General features: G+C 51.2%; 1 protein-coding gene across 2 annotated transcripts in view; it reads right to left on the bottom strand.

Annotated features, from left to right (window-relative positions):
* The window catches only part of LOC128725619 (uncharacterized), a 67471-nt gene extending 46826 nt beyond the window's left edge, over positions 1-20645 (bottom strand). For both annotated transcript variants that reach the window (XM_053819378.1, XM_053819379.1), the window contains exon 1: positions 20515-20645. In XM_053819378.1, the coding sequence (XP_053675353.1) occupies positions 20515-20629 (115 nt within the window). In that variant the 5' untranslated portion in view covers positions 20630-20645. The remainder of the gene's footprint in view (positions 1-20514) is intronic.

Raw genomic sequence — 20645 nt, 5'->3', positions numbered from 1 at the left:
AGTGCCATGTTGTGCTTTCTTGATGACCGTCGCAACTTCTTCTCCCGGCTGATCCGTTCCATTTGGTTTTGACCTTTTTACCGACAAATGGATCACCGATGTGGGAGGGAAAAAGCTGGCGAGCTGTATTTTTCACCACATTTTCCCGAGGAGCCTGGGGTGGAAACTATTCCCTGGTGGGTTGTTGGAGTTTCCATGTCAAACTACGTGTTTTTCCACTCATCCGTTGAGATAGTACCGTTCAAACAATGTCGATTTCCGGAGCAAATAGCACCCGGCTTTTCCCTTGGCTACCCTTCGAAAGGTCGACATGTTAATTTGCCGCCTAATGGCTGGGTGTTCTACACCTCAAAAAGGCACGCTGTGAAAGAAAGCTCGTCTATTTTTCGGCATCACCCTGGAAATGCACCGTGAAGCCTGTTTTGTGCGAGCGCTAGCTGCCATTAAAAGCACATCGGGTGCGAGTTTGCGGTCGGAAACTTCGGCAAATAATGCCGCCCCTCGGAAAGCGGCTGGAATGTATTCATTTCCACCGAAGTTGTTACCATCAATATTCATTGCGGGCGCGAGTTTTATCGGAGGAATAATATCAAGCCCGGACCCGCGCATTAAGAAGAAAGTAGTGATGGATGACGCGTTTGCTTTCGTAAACGTATTAATCACGCTGATCTCCCGCCAGAGATGCCAAAGATGGATTAATTTTCAATTCCATTTTATTACCATAAACACGCGCTCAAAAATCAGCCAAATGAGACCCGGTTGAGTGAATTATTTTCACTGAATAGTTGATTCCGTGAAAGTAAGAAGTTAATTCGAATGGCTTAAGGAAACGGATGGAAGAAATAAAACAAAAACGACACACGTGCGCTCGACATCCAAGCAGTCATTCGTTACCATGGCAAATCCGCAAAATGGACGAAATAAATTTTAAACAATGCCCACATACACGCGTGTGCCGCAATTAACGGAGTGCTTTTTTTTTGTATTTTTGGGTAAATCGAGACGTTAAACGAGATGGAGCCGTTTGCCGCCCGTTACGGGCATCCTTTTCCTCGTTCGCAATTACAAGCGCCATACAAATGGTGGAAGCTCCCGGTGAAAGCTTTTTTTTTGCGCAAACTCCTTTCCCAACCGCGGCTTACGTAATGGCCGATCGAAACGAGAGCAGACGCCGCGTTTGGTAGCGAACGGACGGGAATCCATATCCGTGCAGATGCGGAATCATCGCAACGCAACCCAGGACCGCTCGGAATCGGATGCACACAGTTTGTGGCGCACCTTCAAGCCACGAAGGTGTACGTCTTTGACGTGCTGCCTAGTTTGGTACGATCGCGCGAATGATCTACTGGCTTGGGGCGTTAAAATAATGAGTAAAAATCGATTTCGCAAACCCTCTTTTGGCAATCGTGGAATCAGGTGCCACCTGATCAGGCCGGGAGAGTGATTACTTTTCGTCCCAACGCTTAACCTCAGCGCGCCTAGGGCACCCAGGGCTCCCAGTAGCGGTTGACCCGGGGAGTCGATAAAAATCAATCGATTCGTCGGTGCCAATTATTTGCAAGCCAACCCCATAGATGGCCTCCAACCTTTCGGGGGCCACCGACGATCGCTAGATCGGCAGAGGTTGAGTGTCACGTAGGGCCGATCAACTCCGGCACCCTGTGATGTCAATGTTGGCCGCTGTTAGTCGAGCCGTTAGCCCGCTTTGGTCATAAAGCTAATTCGAGCTCACATCAGTGGGCCAGCCGGTCGAGAGGGTTCCGATCGGGAAAGAGCGCGATCAAGTGGATCGATCGCGTGTGGGTTCCGTCCCGTTTCAACTCTTCGTGGTACCGTTTTGCTAGTGTGCTATTGCGCCATCACACACCAAACCAAACCACAGCCGGCTAGCCAGTCTGACCCAAATCGGCCCATCTGCTGTGAGGCTTCGTGTGAGCTGGCCATTGTCGGGGCAGTCTCAGATTGGCAGGTCTGCCTTTAGCTCGTTACACCGCGTGCACTGTGTAGCTGATCGACGACTGATCGACAGCATAATATTAGCTCTCGCTGCCCTCTGCCAGCTAGGGATGATACAGTTCCGAGCGGTTGTGAAGAGCCCACTGCCCACAATTTGCGCTTGCGGCTAACGAGACGCAACCCATTACGCAATAAATCTCGCCGCATACGCAGGCGGAAGCACTCTCGCGAAGGAAGCGAACGGAACGTCCTTTTTACCGCGGCGATGGTTTGTCGGTTGGGGCCGCATTCTTGAGGTTCCGAAACGCGCTGACTGCGGTTTTGACCGACGAATCGATCCCGCCGCACATCGTTTGCCCAATTACGAGCTCATAAATAAAACATACCGCTGCGGGAACGGAACGCCTTTCGCCCTCACGAGCGGAGGGCCAAATGGGGTCCACAATTCGGGGTGGTTTTTTTTTACGTCCCAGTGAAAGATTGTGCCGTTGTGTGGTGATGGTTTGCTTAGGAGGATGGGCACTTCTTTAAGTGTACGAAAGCGGGGTAGAAAGCGAGACGACAGGTTTCCGAGGTACGAGTAGGTGCTGTGAGATGGGTCTGGAGCAGCCGTTTTGGGTGGTGTTGGTTAGGGTTCGAAGTCAGCATCGCAACGTAACGTCTGGCGTGCATCTAACAAATCAGCAAACGAGTTATACAATCAACAACAAAGTAGACTCTATTCTGAAAACAGATCTGTCGGGAAGTGGCGTTTAAAACGCCCCCAGGAAGTGTGTCCTTAAGAGAAGCGGGTTGTTTTTGCACACCACCTGCACGGTTCGTTGGACAATCGCGAGCCGGAAATTGTGTGCTAATCTTGTTTCGACTTCTGACGGAGTAACCGACGATCAGCAAAAGTCGGCACGGAAACGATTGACTAACCACGACGACTAGATCCCGTCACACCGTTGTCATGGGGAACCGTTTTTGGGCGATCCGCTTGAATGAAGTTCTGCACCATCGAACCGCACCCTTGAGCGAAATTCAACAGCAGGTTCAAGGTGCCAACAACGGCACTCCGACGGGGGCTCAAGTTGAAGGTTGAAGCAAGGCTTACGGTCTGCGAGAGTGGAATTTTCGGCAAACGGAAGCACACAATTCAAGAATCCGAGCCTGCCGAAATCGATGCTTGTCAGTCGCTCGTCAGCAGCGTGTTGCGGAACCTTCGAAGGCTTGTAATTAAACCTCCCGTTAAGACAATCGAGCCCGATCCGGAGCCACGCGTCGCGATGGAACACCGAGTGAAGGGAACAACCGGCCTCGATTGTTCTCGTCAAATGAACCATCAAATGAACGGTGCCATTGGACCGAGCTTAGAAATTGTCGCCATCCACCCTAGAGAGGGGTTAATTTATAGCATCCGCCATAGACACCCGGGGTCCGTAGCACACACCATTGTTCCACACCACACACTGCCCGTTAGGCGTCCGATTCGTTGCGTCCAATTAATTGATAAATACGGTGGCGTATCTCCGGCACACCGGCACGAAGGCACTTGCTCCCGACAATTGTGAGGACATCGTCAACACACGGCCGAACGAATCGGACATTGCGCACCAATTAAAAGCTCGACTCGCGGTTGCATTAGTCCTGCAACCGCTGCCAACCGGGCTGAACTAATTCTACCAATATGGTGTGCCGAAGTTCAGCGGCCACAAAAGAAACCGGTTCCCGGTCAGTCGCCCATTTGGTCGGTTTAATGGTCTCACAATCGCTGGCCATGCACCCAGCAGCCCGGTTCTTGCAGCCTTCGGGTGTGTTGCTGAGTTGATCTGTACACTTCGCGTTGCCATGGTGAGGTTGTCTCGTTTTTCCACGCAAACCATTGACCATCAGCGCGGAGACCATTCGCGATCAAGTGCTTTCATTTTTCTTTCCACCAAACTCAAGTGGGGCCTCACACTCTTGGGGTCCGTTATTTTCATGGCCAGACACCCCAATTCCAGGGGGTTGCCTTGGGATGGGGTGGCGCTCTCGCATAAAATGAGGACGCTAAATATAAATCTCCACCAATCGGACACTTTGCAACCAAATCTTATCTACTGCTTCTCTTCCGTTTCGCGGCGCATTTGAGAGTTTAGTGGCCATTTTGCATGTGATCGCTTTCGGTGATCGGTGGTGTCCTGACGCGAATCGCGTTCACACGACCTTAGAACGTCAGCCAAACGTCAAGTTAAACCCCTCGAAAAAATTCGTCAGAAGAGCGGGTGAGCATAAAAAAAAGATCACTCCGCTTCGTCGTCGGTGACGAAATGAAGTAATTACTCCCGCACTGCGACCAAGAGCTGGCGTCCGGTTTCGAATTAAGATACCCACCGTTCCGTCGGAGTCTGCTCGGACAGATGTTCGATTCGCGTGTTGGTCAACCTTCCGCGCGAAGGGCTGCATTCGCGTGAGAGTTTGCCGTCGCATTTCCGGCGAGAAATAACAAAAAGCGATCACCTCCAAACCGGGCGAGCTGCTCAAGGTGTCTTGGGAAGCGGGGATTTGACCTAAAAAAGGCCCCCTTGATGGCTTCACCGACTATGGAGGTACGTTCTTGGGGCGCATTGCCGTACCGTAGATCCGTCTGTCGCCAGCTCATTAACCAACACCGGACCCAGGGCTACTGTCCGGAGTGGCTTCAGCACCATGTCGAGTCTGTTGCTAAGTGGTGGAACTGTTCCCGAGAAAAGCCCCGAGTACATTTCTCACCCATAAATCGAGGTGTCTCCATTATGTGGCTGACAGCGATTAAAAAGCTATTTAGCGGCCCCATTGGCAGTTCCAGCTCCCTCGGACAGGCTATCGGTGGAAGGTCGTGCTGCATGATTTAATTTCGAAGCACGAGTGAGACCGTAAATTCATATAATACAGGCATTATTTGAGTTTTACTTCAAGATAATGGTTAATAATATACGATAATCATGACGCAATGGGTAACGCTCGATAAGACCCGCACAGGTGAGCTATTGAGACGTTTCCGCAGCAGCTCGGTCCATGAATTATGTACCCAGTCCCAGGTACGTTATGTATGATTAATCGTGGAGCATAAAGACGTCCCAGCGAGTGAACGTTGTGGTGCCGTCTTCGTCAGACTGTGGTCTGGTATTTGTTCCAAGTGCTCAAGTAACGAACGAACCGGGCGTAAATACGAACCGGGGGTGGTTTTGGTCGCTTTTGCGGTTCGTTGGCGGGTTAATTAAGTTCCTTTTGGCGTGGCGGGCACACCAACCGCAGATGGAGCTCGACCGATAGAGCCGTGCGGTTCAAATCAAATTTCACCGAAATTCTTCCCTCCCTCGCTGATGGTGCCACGCCGTCCGCACTAGATTGTTAACTTCATTCCGCCCCAGCGAACGGAGCCAGAGTAGATAGGGGTGCATAAAGATATCCGACATCCGTCGGCCCAATCTGAACCGCTCGGGGTCGGTGATGCGTTCCGAGGCAGTGCGGTTGAACATTGTTTTAAATAAATTCACTAACGAAGCGATTTCACGGTAGGATGGCTGGTAGATGGTTCGGATTTATGCGGCCCACATGAGCGGAGAAAAGCTCTATTGGCTCACTTGCGAGTTGGCTTTCCCGGCTGGGCCACACCCGACCTGGTGCGGATTGTGATCGCACGATCGAGCTTGATGCTTGATTGTGACGCCGAACGTAAGACATTGGGGTGGGTCTCGAAGCCCGAATTTCCCCAAGCTGGGTGAAGAAAAAAAAAAGGAAAAACTACGCCACGGAACGTGGGTGGATGCGATGGAAAAGTTTTCCACCCCACACTCGCAACCGAGGAAGCGTAAATTTCCGACCACCGCTAGCTTCTCAAGCCACCCGGAACGTGGAGGAACGCATTTTGGTAGGTGATTCAATTCGTTGTTACCCATTTCGTGCTCGTGCTCTTGGCGCAAATGATGTAACGTTTGCTCTGGCAGTGGAAAGTGAAAGTTTTCTTTCTCGAGGTTCCGCGTCATCCGCGTGACATTATGCGCGTGGGGCGAGATTTCTCCGTGGGCCGGACGAGAGGCTGCTTCCGTTCGAGAAGAGGCCTTTATTTTTCGTGCCTTTGGTTTCTGGCTGGCACCCGTTCTGTGCTCGTCGATCGGAAGTCTGGTGGACCTTGTGGCTTGTTTGCCGGTACGATCACTTGACATTTTGCCGACGCCACCGTGACCATGGTCAGGCTTACCACGTTGGGAGAGACCTTTCTTTGAAGTGCTAGAATTAGACCGTGGAGGCGCGTGCAGAGGTCTCGTGGTAATGGAGTTGAAGTGGTGCCGTTTTGCAGAACGACCGTAAGAAATCGATCCGTGGCGAGCCGCCGGAAGGTTCCGTGATTGGCCGAAAATGGTATTGAACTCACTAATGAACGTTGGCCGGGGTTGCGCACGGTTCCGACGTCCCACATCCAAACGGCCGTTCCAGTTTGGCTCGACATTTTGCTCTTTTTTTCTCTCTCTCTCTCTCCATCTTTTACACCGTTCAACCTCTTTATGGTGCGCCGTTAACCGCCACGATCGGAGTGACGGCCACGTGGCACGGTGTAAAAATTTGCACTCATTTAGTTGCGCAATTGTTACGCAAACACCGCAAACCGACCCGGATTCGTTTGACCCTTTGCCGGCTCACGCCAAAAACTACCATTCGCCGCCGTTGGCGTTCTGGTGATGGTCCGGAGTTTCGTGAGTCCCTTCGAAAAAGGGTTGCTTTCCTCTCGCGATAGCCAGGCGTGTCCTTGCTTGTGAGCGCGTATAAAAAAAGGCTACTTTCGAAAACGATAACTCGAGGTGGAAAGTATGCGATGGCGGCTTGTTGGCGGCACAGGTCGTGTGTTTCTTTTTCTTTTGCATAAAACGCTCACACCGCGCGTTTGTGGCGTTGATTTCTGCCTTTCTCAACGGTGGCAATGGACATGCGAAGGATTTTTGCATTTTTGGCTGCAACGTTCTGGGGGTTCGCCACCGAAACTGGATTCTTGCAGGACAGGTTCTCCGTAGGCGGCCAATCGAAATCGTACCCCACTCGGATCGCTGTTCTCCCTTTTCCCATGTGCTGTGCCTTGGAATTGAGCTTTAAAAATGGCAAACAAAAAGAATAAAATCTTCCACACCGTTAGCTCCGTTGCCATGGCGCTGAGGGTGAACCGGCGTACCGAAGTAGGCCGGTGCTGGAAATTGTCATCTGTAAGTAAGCGTGCATGAAACACAGCAGTAAATACATTACATGAGGGGGCAATAAAAGTTTTGATTGAAAATTTTGCCGCTCCACACGGACCACCGACAAACAGTGGGGGTTTGTTTTGAGGCGTTTATTCACACACAAACAGACGAACAGCGCTAACACAGGACGGATAAGGCCAGCATGTCTGCTGACACAAACCAGAAAAACATCCCTGAGTTTTTCTGTAAAGTTTTCGTTTCGGCAGCGAGATTTGGTTTTTAAACTTTACTCACGCATCATCTCGTTTGGTAAGGGGTATGTTTGAGTCTGACGTTAAACTGTTCTCGAACGAATCCCACTACCGAGTCCACAATTCATTGGAAGATAAATATGACAGCCGTTTTCTTACCTGGAAGAGAGTGAAAAAAAAGAAAAAATATTGATGTTAAAAACGGCGTTCAATTCGGAGTTTTGCAGGCGGAAAAAGATACGTGAGCGGAATGTTCCAATCAAGCGCGCACATTTTTCTGTAAGCTGGTGATCGTGTGGCTATCCGTTCGGAGTAGATTTCGAGTTCTTCCAGCACCCAAAATGGAGTACTAAAGCGACATCGCGCGACGTGCTTCCGATGAAACCGATGAACCGGGCTGCAGATTCGCAACCTCTGTCGCAGCTGTAAAGTTCGGTCAGTTCCGCTCCATGGGTTCCCAACGAGCGCGGCATTACGGACGTCGACGGCGCGTTGTGCCGTGGAAAGCGAAAGTTCTTTATCCCAGCTCCATCGACATCGAGTGGTACGTGGGAGCTCAATGGACCGTACAGTGGTTATGTCATCACCAGAGCCTGGATTTATTTATGTGGGTCGGGAAGAGCTCCCGAGGTACGTTTTTTAGCCCCCGGGAGTGACCTCGTGCTGAAGCGAATGAAAATCCATCGATGCACTCGTGGGCCACTGCAAACTGAAGTTTGTACGCCTTTTCAACAATTATATGCCAGTCCCTTTTTGACCCCCGATTGGCTTATCTAATAGAGCGCTACGCCGCACGCAGTGAACCAGGTGAACGGGGCAGAACATTAAGTCATAGATTCCGTCACGAAGGCCTACCGGTGCAGCGGTTCGTAGAACTCTAAATCTGTCACCCAGCTCCTGGGACCGGCTTCTGGGACGGGTCGTTTTTTACCGCTAACACGCCAATCCACAGCACGTCCGAAGCTCACACTCCCGATCGTGGGCAATAAATTTTGTTCGCCCTCAGCAAGGAAGCGTTTCCTTCTACGGCTGTGGCGGCCCCAAGGGGTGTAAAGAGCTTTTTTTATTCTCCACCAAGCCGTTTGGCAGCAATGGACGACCAACGTCACCTGCGTGGCTCCCACACCCACAATGACACGGATTCGATGCCTGCCTGCTGGAGCCACGAATTCAGGCCTTCTTTCCGCGAGGGAGTGACCCAGTTGGCGTGGTTCTAGTTAACGAACTTTAGCACCCACACATTTGCGTCCGATCGTCAGCTTGGATAGCCTAAAAGTCGTCCCGACATGCACCGAGATGGTATCACCCTTCGTGGCATCTAAGAGGCTAAAAGGGGTAGGGCAAACCAACAGAACCAACAGAACGTGCGGGGTGCTATTAGGGAAATTATTTAACCCAACCGACCGGTGCGTCAAAATGCGCCCGCTTTTCGACCGTCCGGGGTCGTCTGGACAGCGAAATCCCCGCTCAGGGCGATTAGAGCCGGCAATTAACCTTCCGATTCCCTAACCTAGGCCAATCGGGCCGGCGTTTAGAGCGTGCGCGCGCACGCGTTGGTGTTGGTTTATGGGCAACACCGGCGAACGCAACGCCATGGCGGCTGGTGTGCATTAATAAATATTTATGCTCCCCAGCCCACCGACGCCTGGGAGGCTTCACCACGGTTTCAGTCATGGTCAGTGGCGAACCAGCGGCCCTGGTGGGTTTTGCTTGATCGAGCTAAATGAACGTGCAAATTCTAGACGAAGCCAAGCGCGATTATGCAGCCCGCGAGCGAGGCAGTGGTTTAATCCGCGTGGCTTGGGCGGGATGGTGCCGTTGAGCGCAGGTCGTAACAATCATAATCATCATCATTTAAATAAACTTAATGTAAGTGAAACGAGCGTCCAATGGCGACCGTTTGGATGTGTTAAAACCCGACCGTAACATGCACTGCCCGCGCTTAATGTGGGCTTCTGTTTCGTGATTCTTGAAGCTAATGATAAAATACGATTAAAGCCCACCGGTGGGCGCTTTTGCACTATCTTGCGAAGGAGGTAAAAGCCTTGTTTTAGTGGATCGACGGCTCCTCGGGCGAGATTAAGATTAGCAAAGTATGAGCACCACGATAGGGTCCTTGAGAGTAATTAGCAGCTGGCTCGGGGAATGTTTTGCTGCATTTCACATTGGTATGATTTCCTGGACGCAAAAACAACGCACTAAAACTGCGACAATCGGCGCGAAACGCACGGACGTGAATGAACTTTATTTATGTTGCAAATATGAGCTTTTTTTTTGCGTGTCGCTGCTGTCGTTTGTGTGAATGGTTTTGTAATTTGTTTTTTTTTTGTGTCTTGCTTCTTTCAATTCAACGCCAGGGTCAATTGAGGGGGGTGCATTTATACGAAAAAAAAAAAACACCCTCCCTGAAATTGTTGCCAAGTAGCGGTTTGAAGGTAAATATTTTGAGCAAAAAGCACCCCAAACAATTCGAGGCGCTATCCAAATGTGCTTAAGCTTCAACTTTTTTGTCTCCTTCTTGGCAATCGGTTTTTTTTTGTTCCATTTTTTCTCTTCATCTCTCTCGCTCTCTCACTCAACATCATTCAGGGCGTTTGGCATTCGTTGTCCTGCGTACGATCGCTTGCGGAAAACAAGCTATCACAAACGATGTCAAACAAACGATAACTGCCGCGGTTGGGGCTTTTTGTGTTTATGAAAGTAATTCAATCGCGCGGGTCGCTAAAGTCTGCTGTCAGGGTTTTTTTTATTTCTTCTCTCGCTTCTCTCACTTCCCTCTCGCACGCCGTTCTACAAAGGGCTTGTTCACCCCATAGCAGCACCAGCAGCAGCAGCAGCAGCAAACAAGCTTCGCGAGTTCGCCCAAAGGTTGAGCTCCACCGTTACCAAACCGCAGCTGTTGCATGTGCACACACGCGGACACGACACCGGCAGGATGCAGCGTTGGAGCTTGTGGCCCCGCGCGGTTCGCTGGATTGCGAAATAGTTATTGAATTTAAATTAGATTGTGCAATCCGGATCACCGTGGGTTTGCAACACGCGTCACGTTTAAGGAAACCAAATCCCTGCGGCAATCCTCGAGACCGGCAAGAGCCAGACCCGACGTGTGTTCTCGCGACTGGAGCAGGAGCCTGAGAACAGGCGGACAAGGTACACGATCTCTGCGATTCGAACAAATCTGTACACGGGATCGTTCGTGGAATTTCCTTGATTCTACCCGGCAGGCAGAACCTGTACGCTCGATGGTTCTGGGAGGTCAGGATCAAGAGATGCTGACAGTAACACCTGCACCCGAGGGGGTTTTCGAAACGATGGGAATTCCGTCTTGCCGATGCCAAGCGAAGTCGCAAACTCTCCGGTATGCGGTGGCACAGCGAGTTGGCTGAAATCTGGTTCAAGGTTAATTGGAACGCGGTAAACAAAGCTCGCTGGCCGCGATACTGGCCGCGTGAAAGTTGTTGTAGACCTCTCGTGTCCTGTCCGGGTCGTGGCGGTTAAGCAATAGCCAAGCGGTGAATTCGATAGCACCTGCTCGTGCTGAGCTAGCCAAAAGGGCTAGCAATTCGTGGTGGTTCGTGCCGGTGAGCAAAGGGCCACTCGGATCGACACGCGATCTATCGAAAATATTAGATTTGATTTAATCGTACTCGAACCAGCCCATTTGGGTAAAGCTGAACGGTGCAACGTTTCGTAACACCTTCCCTAAACTTTCCCATTAAGTCACTTTACATGTTGTTGTGAGGTGTGGGTTGAACGAGAGAGAGAGAACATGGACACAGAATCGCCCCCTTTCGACGGCCCAACACCCATCAAATGTGGTTCTTGTGTCGTGCCCGAGTGGAATGGTCGTCCGTTATTTCACACCATAAACCGGGGTGCAGTAAAACCAATAAAATGGCGCTAATTTGGCACCGTTTTGGGTTTGGTTGCATCGCGTTTTGAAGCGGTGGAGCGATATGCCGAAATATGTGTATATGAAGGCGTAATCAAATTTAATCGATTTATGTTCGAATTCCGTGCCTCGCGTTGCTAATGGCACACTGCGTTGAAATGCAGCAGTGCAGTTTCACCGCCCAAACGGAGCGTTATGCAAATCGGGCGCGATTTGAGCCCCAAGGGTGGTTATGGGGTGAATAGGGGCGATTATGGTACAACTTTTTGGGCGATCACTTTGAGCGTGCACGCTAATGAAGTGTTAAGAGCAATTAAAAGTACTCGATGGAGGGAAATTGATTACGCGCGTCCCATTGCGTTCCATTAGCGGTACTGCAGAACGTCCTGCTAGCGTGCGGTTAATCTCATCATCGCCTTTTTAGGGGATTGTCTCTGATATCCAGTGCCGAAAAACGGGCGGCACGTTTTGCAACTCCGTCACGGCTCATTCGCACGTAAGCTGAGTGATTTAGAAGCGCATATAAAAAACGCATCTTCAGCTTTATACCCCCGCAGGCTTCACAGCGAGACGGGAAGCGATGGCGCAAAAGCTAATGGCGGCGTGATCGTGAAGTAATTGTGACATAATAATTGCACCGGTGTTGTTTTTTTTTTCATCAACGTTTGCCATCTTTCTTTTTAGTTTACAATTTTTTCTTTCGCTCCCCATGAACGGTCACCGAAAAGCTCGCCCTGATTTCGCCACTCGACTTTCAAGCGGGGGTTCCTGTTCGGGGCACGAAAAATCGATTAAATAATGATTAAATTGCGTTTCTTAAATGCTTCTTATTTGATCGTAACCGCGCATGCAGCGAGGGAGGGAGTGCGTGTGTGGCTGATAAATGGTGGCACCGAATGGCGGCAATTATGCCACGATGGGAATGGGTATAAGGCGCGAGATAAATGACCCTCTCGGTCTCTTTAGGTGGCGAGCGAGCCCTAAGGTGTGTGCGCTACCGCTGCGCGATTCGCCTCCGAGGATCGATTAATCGATCGCTGCCCGTTTGCACCGGAGGGCGTCGGATGTGGTCGATTTAGGAACACCGGTGGTCAAGCGTAACCGCCGATCGAACCGGATATTGCTCGCTTGAAGCGACGGCAGCGCGTGCCATTGCGCACGCGTCGTTGGCGTTTGGAAAGGCGCAGGCGAAGCGGAACCTCGTACCTCGAAGGGGGTTTTCACTTTGGTCGAGAGGGAGCCTTCGAAATTGTCCGTCACCCAACGGCGGCCCCATGGCAGCTCATTTTTTTTGGAGGAGGCACTGTTAACAACACGCCTAATCTAATAAGCAACCGAAAAAGCTGCCCGAAGCAATTAGCCAGCTCGACATGCGTTTTCTACCGTTGTTCGGTTAGCGGGACGGTTGTAAAATTCATGACGCCATGCCCTGGAAGGCCGGCCGTGTGTGCGCAAAAAAAAAACGAAACAAAACAAGAAAACAACGAGCACAACGATCCTCCCGCTTCTCGAAAGCTTCCTCGCCTCATTCAGGTACCCGATAAATAAAGATAATAAGCCGCGAAACACACATCGGAATGATAAAACTGGAGCTACTTTTTAATGGAGCCCCAGGCGGAGTGGCCCGACTGGAGGGAACTGGTTTGGCACAAGGAAAACAACACCGCCAATTTGTTTTGCGTGCGTTCGCGTTCGGTTGTGTGCTGGGGCAAATTCGTTTTTTTTTTGCTTCCTTCACTCGTCCGAGCCTTCGGTGTAGCCTTGCGAACCCGGTGAAGTAGGCGATGACGATGGTGCGATGGAAAGCTTCATAAATCGGTTGGCCTAGAAACCGCGTGGCAAGGAAAAGCAAGCAAAGTCACTGTCGGTGACCAGCGAAAAATCAGTTTTGGGCACAACCGAGCTGGCCAATGGCGAGGGATACGGGATGCGATTCCACGGTTGGACTGATTTATGGTGGGCAAGCCCTGCAGATGGGGCCCTGCCGTGGTAATGGCAATTTTACGATAACGGCCTACTGGGATGGTTTAATCAGCGGTAGATTGCAACCGTATGTTTTTTTTTTGTGCCTTTTCGATGGTGTGTTTGTCCTCGAGCCTGATTGAGTATTAATAACATGCACGCTCGAGGAAGCCCGTAAATCAATCGCACATTCCAATACGCCCCCAAGCCCTGAGCCTCGCTACATTGTTCTAACTCGAACTGGTGACCTGGCCAGTGCTACATTGTAGCGAACGAGGTGGCCGTAGGCGGTGACAACGAAAGGCTCACCCGATTCGTAACCAGCCCAGTGCTCCCGACCGGATTGCGGAATGGTTTTGCGCTTTTACTCCACTTCTAAAAACCGGTCAAGTTCAGCGACAACGAGCAGCAGTGTTCCTGTTTGACGTGCTCCCCGGGTGGTACAGCACAAGCCTTTCGATGTGAAGCCTTTTTCCGCGAGCCACAGTTAGATGCCGTCACCTGTCCACGGCAATCGCGGTGTGGTGTTTGTGGGTTGACACTGAAGAAAAAAACAAACAATCTCACCAGAGCCACCATTTGGGGTGATGATTTTCACCCCGTCAGATCCCGTTCGAGCGTCTAGGACATGGCGTCGCTTTCCCGTACCAACAGACCAGTCGTTGAGTGTTTGGTTTGGTTGTTTGTTTTCGTGTTGGTTTTTTGTAAGCAAATGTCATCCACCCATTTGAGGGCTCGCCGTTCGTAGCAACCAGTTCCGACCTGACTCAATACTGGCGGGTGACAAAACACGAACGTCGACCGGCGTAAGAGGAAGACAAAATGTACATTCCATCCTCCCCACGGGGATGAACGTCAAATGTCATCCAGCAGAACCAGACAAACGAGCAGAATAACCACCGAAGCCCCACTGACACAATTAGCGTTTTGGCTCGGTCGGTGGCCGATTCGTTCCATTTTTCGATGGCTCGATGTTCGGTTCAGAGAACCTGTTTGAGTGCGATTCCCCGCGAGGGACCTCCAGAACCCGCACGTTGCTGAACGATGAAACCCCTTCGTTTCAAACCGCGCAATGTCGATTGATTTTTCGTTGGGTGGAACGGACCCCCAGATCGAAGGGAAGTGGGCTGGTTGGGTTTGGTTTTGCGCCCGAACTCGAACACCCCGGCGCTTTATGTGTGTACAAGGCACGCACCGTAGGCCATCGGGGTATCGCCATTGGGGTGGAAAGAACCGTTACCGGACGAATGTTTTCCATCCACGAGCGAACGAGAGACGTGTTTGTGTGTGCGCGCGCGTCATCCCGGGTGGTGGGAGGCAGGAAAACCAGGGCCACCCCACCGGGTAGGGGAGCCCTAATAAATTTATCTTTTTAACATCTTTTTCTGCCGTGATTCGAGGTCTCTTCCGTTCTCTTTCGACGTCGAACGCCCGGCGGGCGCGTCCGCACCATATTTGTTTTATGCTGGCTCATTAAAGTGCCTATTGATTTTAGCCTCATTAGTGTCGATCGACCAGCGTCTTGATCATCGCCGTGAGATGGGGAACGTATGTGTACACACACACACACACACACACAAACATTTGCTCGAGAAGCGTGATCGTCGTCGCTTCAGATGGGGGTAAACAGGGACCCAGCGCTTTCCCGGAGCGAGCCCTCGCGCGGTGTCATCGCATGCATATTTATGAGTTGATTTAAAATGAAGCATGGAGAGGAAGAAAAAAAAAGCTGTAATCTTTTGCCAGCCGAACGGTCGGAAGCTGTGTTGCGAACGGGATATTGCCTGGGCGAGAAGCGCGAGTTGAAAGCTGTCAGCGTCAACATATCGCTTGAGTGAATTGAGTCAGAAGAAATTAAGCGAAACAAGAAAAAAGAACGATGAAAGATAAACGCTCGAGATCGCACCCTGGGCCATACTATTTCAATCCCTCCCCCGCCCATTGCGAGAAGCGAAGCGAGTTTTCTATTCGAGCGAATTTGAGTTGGAAAATGCATAATTATCCATGCAAATTCTCGTCTCCCAGCGTGTGCGCCAGTTGAAACGCTGGAATTAATTGATTCCGGGAACGAAATTTTCCCCGAACCATGCGCGTTGTAACGTACGAGCCGGCATTTCGCAACGACGACGATGAAGACGATGATCCCACAGCGTGTTATCGCATCGGGGAAATGGAAACCCCGTTTGCGAGCAGCATAACCGCACCAGAAAGTATGCTGCACCGGGCGCTTTTCACTTTCGCGGTAAGAATTGCGCCCCAACGTTGGCGTCATATTTTACGAATCCTTGCTCGGTTGCGTTTTTCCTCCTTGCATCGAGGTGCATCCGACAGCCTGTGGGGCAGCAGAAAATTCCATTACTCGGCCCCGATTGCCGCAATAAATGACGTCGTGCGTTGGGACCGTGGTAGGATGAACGGAAAACAAGCGGCACCACGTTGCAAAAGCATTCGAGGCAGCTTCGAAGGCACGCGTGCGACTTGAAACAGCTGACGAGGTACGACCGCGTGCCCGGTCGATCTTCCGGCGTTCCAATTATGGTACGGTGGATGGAATTTCAGCCTTCCGGAATGTCCGTAAACGGAACGCGTGGCGGCGATTTTCAGCTCGCATCAGAGCGCGCTGCCTTGGTGTGGAGTTTTCCTGTCTCGTCGTCGTCTCTAAGATCGATTCAATCTTCCATCTTGTGAACGTTCGAGAGCAACAAGGACGCCGGGTGGTTTAATAGGATTATGTTTTATGTTCACCCGTCCGAGACTGCCGAGAGTGCCTTGGGGAAGATATTTCTTCCATTCGGATTCTTAAACGTTTCGTAACACAGGAGTGTAAAGCCTCGGGCATTTTCTGGCGTATATGAAAAAGGGCCTTTTACTTGCTTCATCTATTTTTCGTCGTGATTTACTCAATGGTACCTCAATTAGTCAAAAACAAACATTTTCCAACATAACTATCTGGGCTGAAAAAAGCGTTTTGAGATGTCCTGATTAGTTGACCCAATCCACCGTTGCACGTTCCGTTAGAACACCTCGAAGTATATCGTGCAGCTAATACGCCACCAAGCTGACCAGCACTCATTGCTTGAGTGAGCCCGAAAGGGCTTCATTTTCGCGCGCCCTTTTGCCCCTCGTTAGCTGATCCTGCGGCACGGAAACAATGGGCCCCCATATCATGCAAATGATTATGAGCGTTCGCTCGCAAATTGGCCACCCGCAATGTAAGCCCCACCGAAGGCAGCCGATCCTTAACGACCCATAAACTGACCGTGCACCATTTCCGTCCGTCAATCAAGCCGGCCGTAGACTGGCCCTCATATTCCTTTCGGGATGTGGCCAGGTGCCGGTGCACTAAATGATTTGCATTATTGTTTTTTAATAATTAAATTACAATCAGCGTGCCTTCCGTGCCGGGATGCCGTTTCCTTTTGTCCGCATGCCGGCGCCACACGGTGGCCCAGATCGTTCGGGCTATCTTGGGTGGAGGGCTAATGGGCAGCTCGGTTAGTGCAGTTCTCCCACGGTTCCGCTGGAATTACACGCCAGGCACGGACATGCTCCGTGAGGCAATAGGTCGCGTTCTGGGCGCTGGCTGTCGATAATGCCTAGTCCAACATCCCCGATCCGGTGTGTCAGAACCGGTGCTATTTGTCGCGGTTCACCCCGTTGACAGGCCCGAGCCCTTTGGGTCCTGCTCGACCGTGGCTCGACGATCGCGTTCCGACCAGATGGTCGACGTGAGCAAACGTGAGGTCATGTGTTGGCGACTACTACTACCGGTGGCAGACCAGGTGCCCGGAGATGGAATCTTAGCCACGGGACCGTCAGTGACGGTGGCCACTCGAAGGCGTTCTATGTCACGACATTTTATTATTTTATTATATGGCATATAATTGTGGCAGCCGGCTCGATCGTGGACGCCTTTCGATTATTCGATCGCGAGCCCGTTGAGCGCACCGTGTGCATTTAGCGTTTGTTTAGCGTTGCCCGCAAGATCGTTCTCCCGGCAATAAACTCACGCCACCGTCGTCAGCGTCGTGGCTATGCTCACTGGGAAGTTGGGTGCTCGGGTCGAAAAAGGAACCGTCGTAAAATTATAGCCTCCCTTGCGAGAGCCAAGTGGGGTAACACTTTAAGCGCAGTTCTAATCGCTCGCATTGTGGAGCCGGTGGCTTGTTTTGGAGCAGCGTTTTTGTTTATTGGTAGCCACTCTGTGGAGCTGGCATTAGAAAAAAGTAACAACAACAAAAAAACGAGCACGCCAGTAAGCCAGTAAGCTGTGGGCACGATGGAGCTCGATCAGTTGCCGTGGGCAGGCGATGTTCGTAGGACGAAAAATAGAGAAGAAAAAAAGGCCATTTCAGCCAGTCAACTCTCGTGCCGTAATTGCAACCGGCATTGTGGGTGGTGAAAAAAAGAGGGTGGAAAAACGCAACCCATAATGTCTTCATTTGTTGTGGTGCTTGAAAGCGCACTCGCTCGCTTACGGGTAAGTGAATTGACGAAGAAGGACCAAGGACCAAGATGTTGGACCGACCATGCCGGACCAAAATGGAAACAAATGGATTAATAAAGTTTGTCATTTTTCTCGTGCCGTGCCACGCTCAGGTCACGACCGTGCGGGAGCTTTCGAGCTTTGAGTTTGAGGTTGTCCGGGTGGGTGGGTTGCTTGTTTTTTTTTTGCCAAGCAAACAGCACCAAGTATGGACTGGGAGAAAAGCACCGCTGGACACAGCATGGCATGGTACTGCGAACAACTCTATTTTCTTTTCGCGTGCACTGGCTCGGTTTTTTTTCCATTTTATTTCCACTCAGTTCCGTACCGATTTCCGGCCGCTCTTGATCGATAAATCTGTCGAATGGATCGGAGCGAGCACGGGTGACCGGTCGCAAAATAACAATTCACTCGACATTCGTTCCGCGTCTGTTGGCTGTCGAAACAAACGCTCGAAATGTGCAGCCCAGTCGCGACTGAAGGGTCGTGGAAGTTCAAAAAAAAATCCGTTCGATTTACGTGCGTATGGGTGGGAAAAGCAAGAAACCGATGTGGCAAGAGTCCGTTCGGAAAAGGAAGGAAAAGCACACGAACTAACATCTGTCACACGTACGCAAACGATGGGCGGTTAAGTAGTCGCGGGACCGGAATGCTAATATCGGTCGCACCGGCAAGCATGGTCCAACAGACGCACCAAAAAAACATCGACAAAAAAGAAGCGAACAGCGGTGGCACCAAAAATGGGAAGGAAGGCAAAAAAAACGCAAAGTATGGTACGGTGGTATTGTTCGCGTTCCGGTGCGGACAGAAAATGACAGCCAACGGCAAACAATTTGTTCCAACATCTATAATTGCCGAACGGAACTGGGCGGTGGGTTTGAGCGCACAAGAAAGAAAATCACCTGTAGCAAATCGTCCGCAAAAGGAAACCGAAAGTGAAATGCGACCAGTCCGTTCGACACCTGGCCGATGATGCTGTCAATCCGGTACGGCGTGCGAGTTGCAATAGTTCCCGCGGCCGTTCGGTTGGGGACGAAAGCAAAAAAGATACAAAGAAGGAACGAAAACATGCCACCATTGTGTGGGATCGATTTTTGGAGATCTTCCAGGCGAAAGAAAATATTGATCCAACGCTCGATAGTGTCGTTCCACTTTCGTTCGATTCGAGCTTTTCGCTACTCAACACCGCGAGCAAATGGACAATGTCGCACTTCGAAGAGAAAGAGACACCGAAAAAGCCCCCTTGTTGAACCGCAAAACCATCGGCAATAAGTTTCGGCGTAATCGAAATCGCGAAATGAAAGAATCACATTTTTCACTCGAAATTATGGTGCTGTTTTTCTGTTTACCGGGAAAAATAGCTACCAACTCGCGCTCAATCGCACGGGAACCATTATTCTCGGGGACTGGCGCATTTTATGGGCGCATTTCTCCGAACCACCAAGCCACGGATCGTCGCCATTTTGGTCGGGAGAAATTTTTCCAATGGATCCCCTGGCGATACGACGATGTGTTGGAAAAATTCATTTGCACTCTAGCGTACGCCACCGCACGAAAGTGGGGAAGACAAACACGACCGGATCGTTCTGTTTGCTTGCTAACGTAGAAACGCCAAAACGGGAGCTGTGGCGTTTGATGCTGCGAAAACAATCGACCTCCATCGACCATGGTTCGCCTGATACATTTGCTGGCGTGATTTATAGGGCGTGTTCTTTTTTCCCCCAAAACCATCCACGCTGGTGGCTTTAATATTTAACCGAGGTGGAATCATTCTTTTAGCTGTTTCCTTAGCGATCGTTCGCCTTTTTTTTTGGGGGGTGAGTTTCAAGTTAAAATAAACAGCTCGTTTGTTCCGCAGCGGTGTAGCGGACCATTCCTTGCGAACGACCTCCCGCCATTCCGGCGAAGGTTCGATAAAGTTGTCCGAAAATTTAATGTCAGCAATTTAGTTCAGCCGCCCCGTTCACGGCGCCCAGCCAGACCATCAGTTCCGGTGGGTCTACACCTTGAACGACGTGCGCAGCGAAGGCAGCGAAAAGGCAGTAAAAAAAAATCTACGTTCGCTCGGTGCCACGACAAGCAGACCGTGCACGAATCCCGCCAGCGACCTTAGCGTACGTTCTTGGGGTATGCATTCGCTAGATGGCCTGCAAAATACCGCTACCGAGGCACGAACAGGACGCAGAAAAGCGGGCGCGGTTCCGTGCCAAGCACCCCCTTTAATTGCGCACAGAATACACCACCCCCACCCGGGGGGGTGGGTTCTGCCCCGGGAAAAAGCTGGGCTGGCTGGGACTGGGGCGGGATTTTATTGGGTCGCGAGATAAAGCGACCCGGCTGCGTGGTGGAGACAAACCAACGCGAAGCAAGGATAAAAAATGGCCATCGCTGCACCGTTGCACTGGGGCGCTAATGGGACACACATAGCCCACATTTTAATGCTCCCGACGCAAGAAGGTGGGGCTCGAGAACGGGCCCCGGGTCGGCGGGAACAACACGGTTGCTCGCAATTGCATAATGGCCAACCCGAGCTGCCGTTGGCCGTGCAAGCCACCCAGCCTAGCCAAGAAGCTCGTTCTGGCAGCAAAAACCCTAGCGTACGGGCCCCTTTGTTTGGGTGTTCGTTTGAACTGGTGCCAGCAGACCAGCGACCTTTTCCGCGAGCCACGTTTTGCCGTGCAATTTGGCATGGTTTCGGGGGGGTGCCAAATGGGCACTGGCGAGAAGGACACATTCACACGTACACACGCTCGAACACACTCTCGAATGGGGGAGTTTCCCGATCGGGCTCACCTTTGAATCTTCTGGACGTGAGATGCTGCACGCGAACGCCATCGACCGCAGCGGCCACTACCAGCAGGATGCCGAGGGCAAGTATGTTCGCACGATTTCGCCAGTCTATGGCCATGTTGCGGACGGCAGCT

This window comes from Anopheles nili, chromosome 3 (genome assembly GCF_943737925.1).
Source record: "Anopheles nili chromosome 3, idAnoNiliSN_F5_01, whole genome shotgun sequence".
Classification (NCBI taxonomy): Eukaryota; Metazoa; Arthropoda; class Insecta; order Diptera; family Culicidae; genus Anopheles; species Anopheles nili.
Note: the sequence above shows the minus strand (reverse complement) of the source record. Positions and strands in the feature narration are given on the sequence as shown.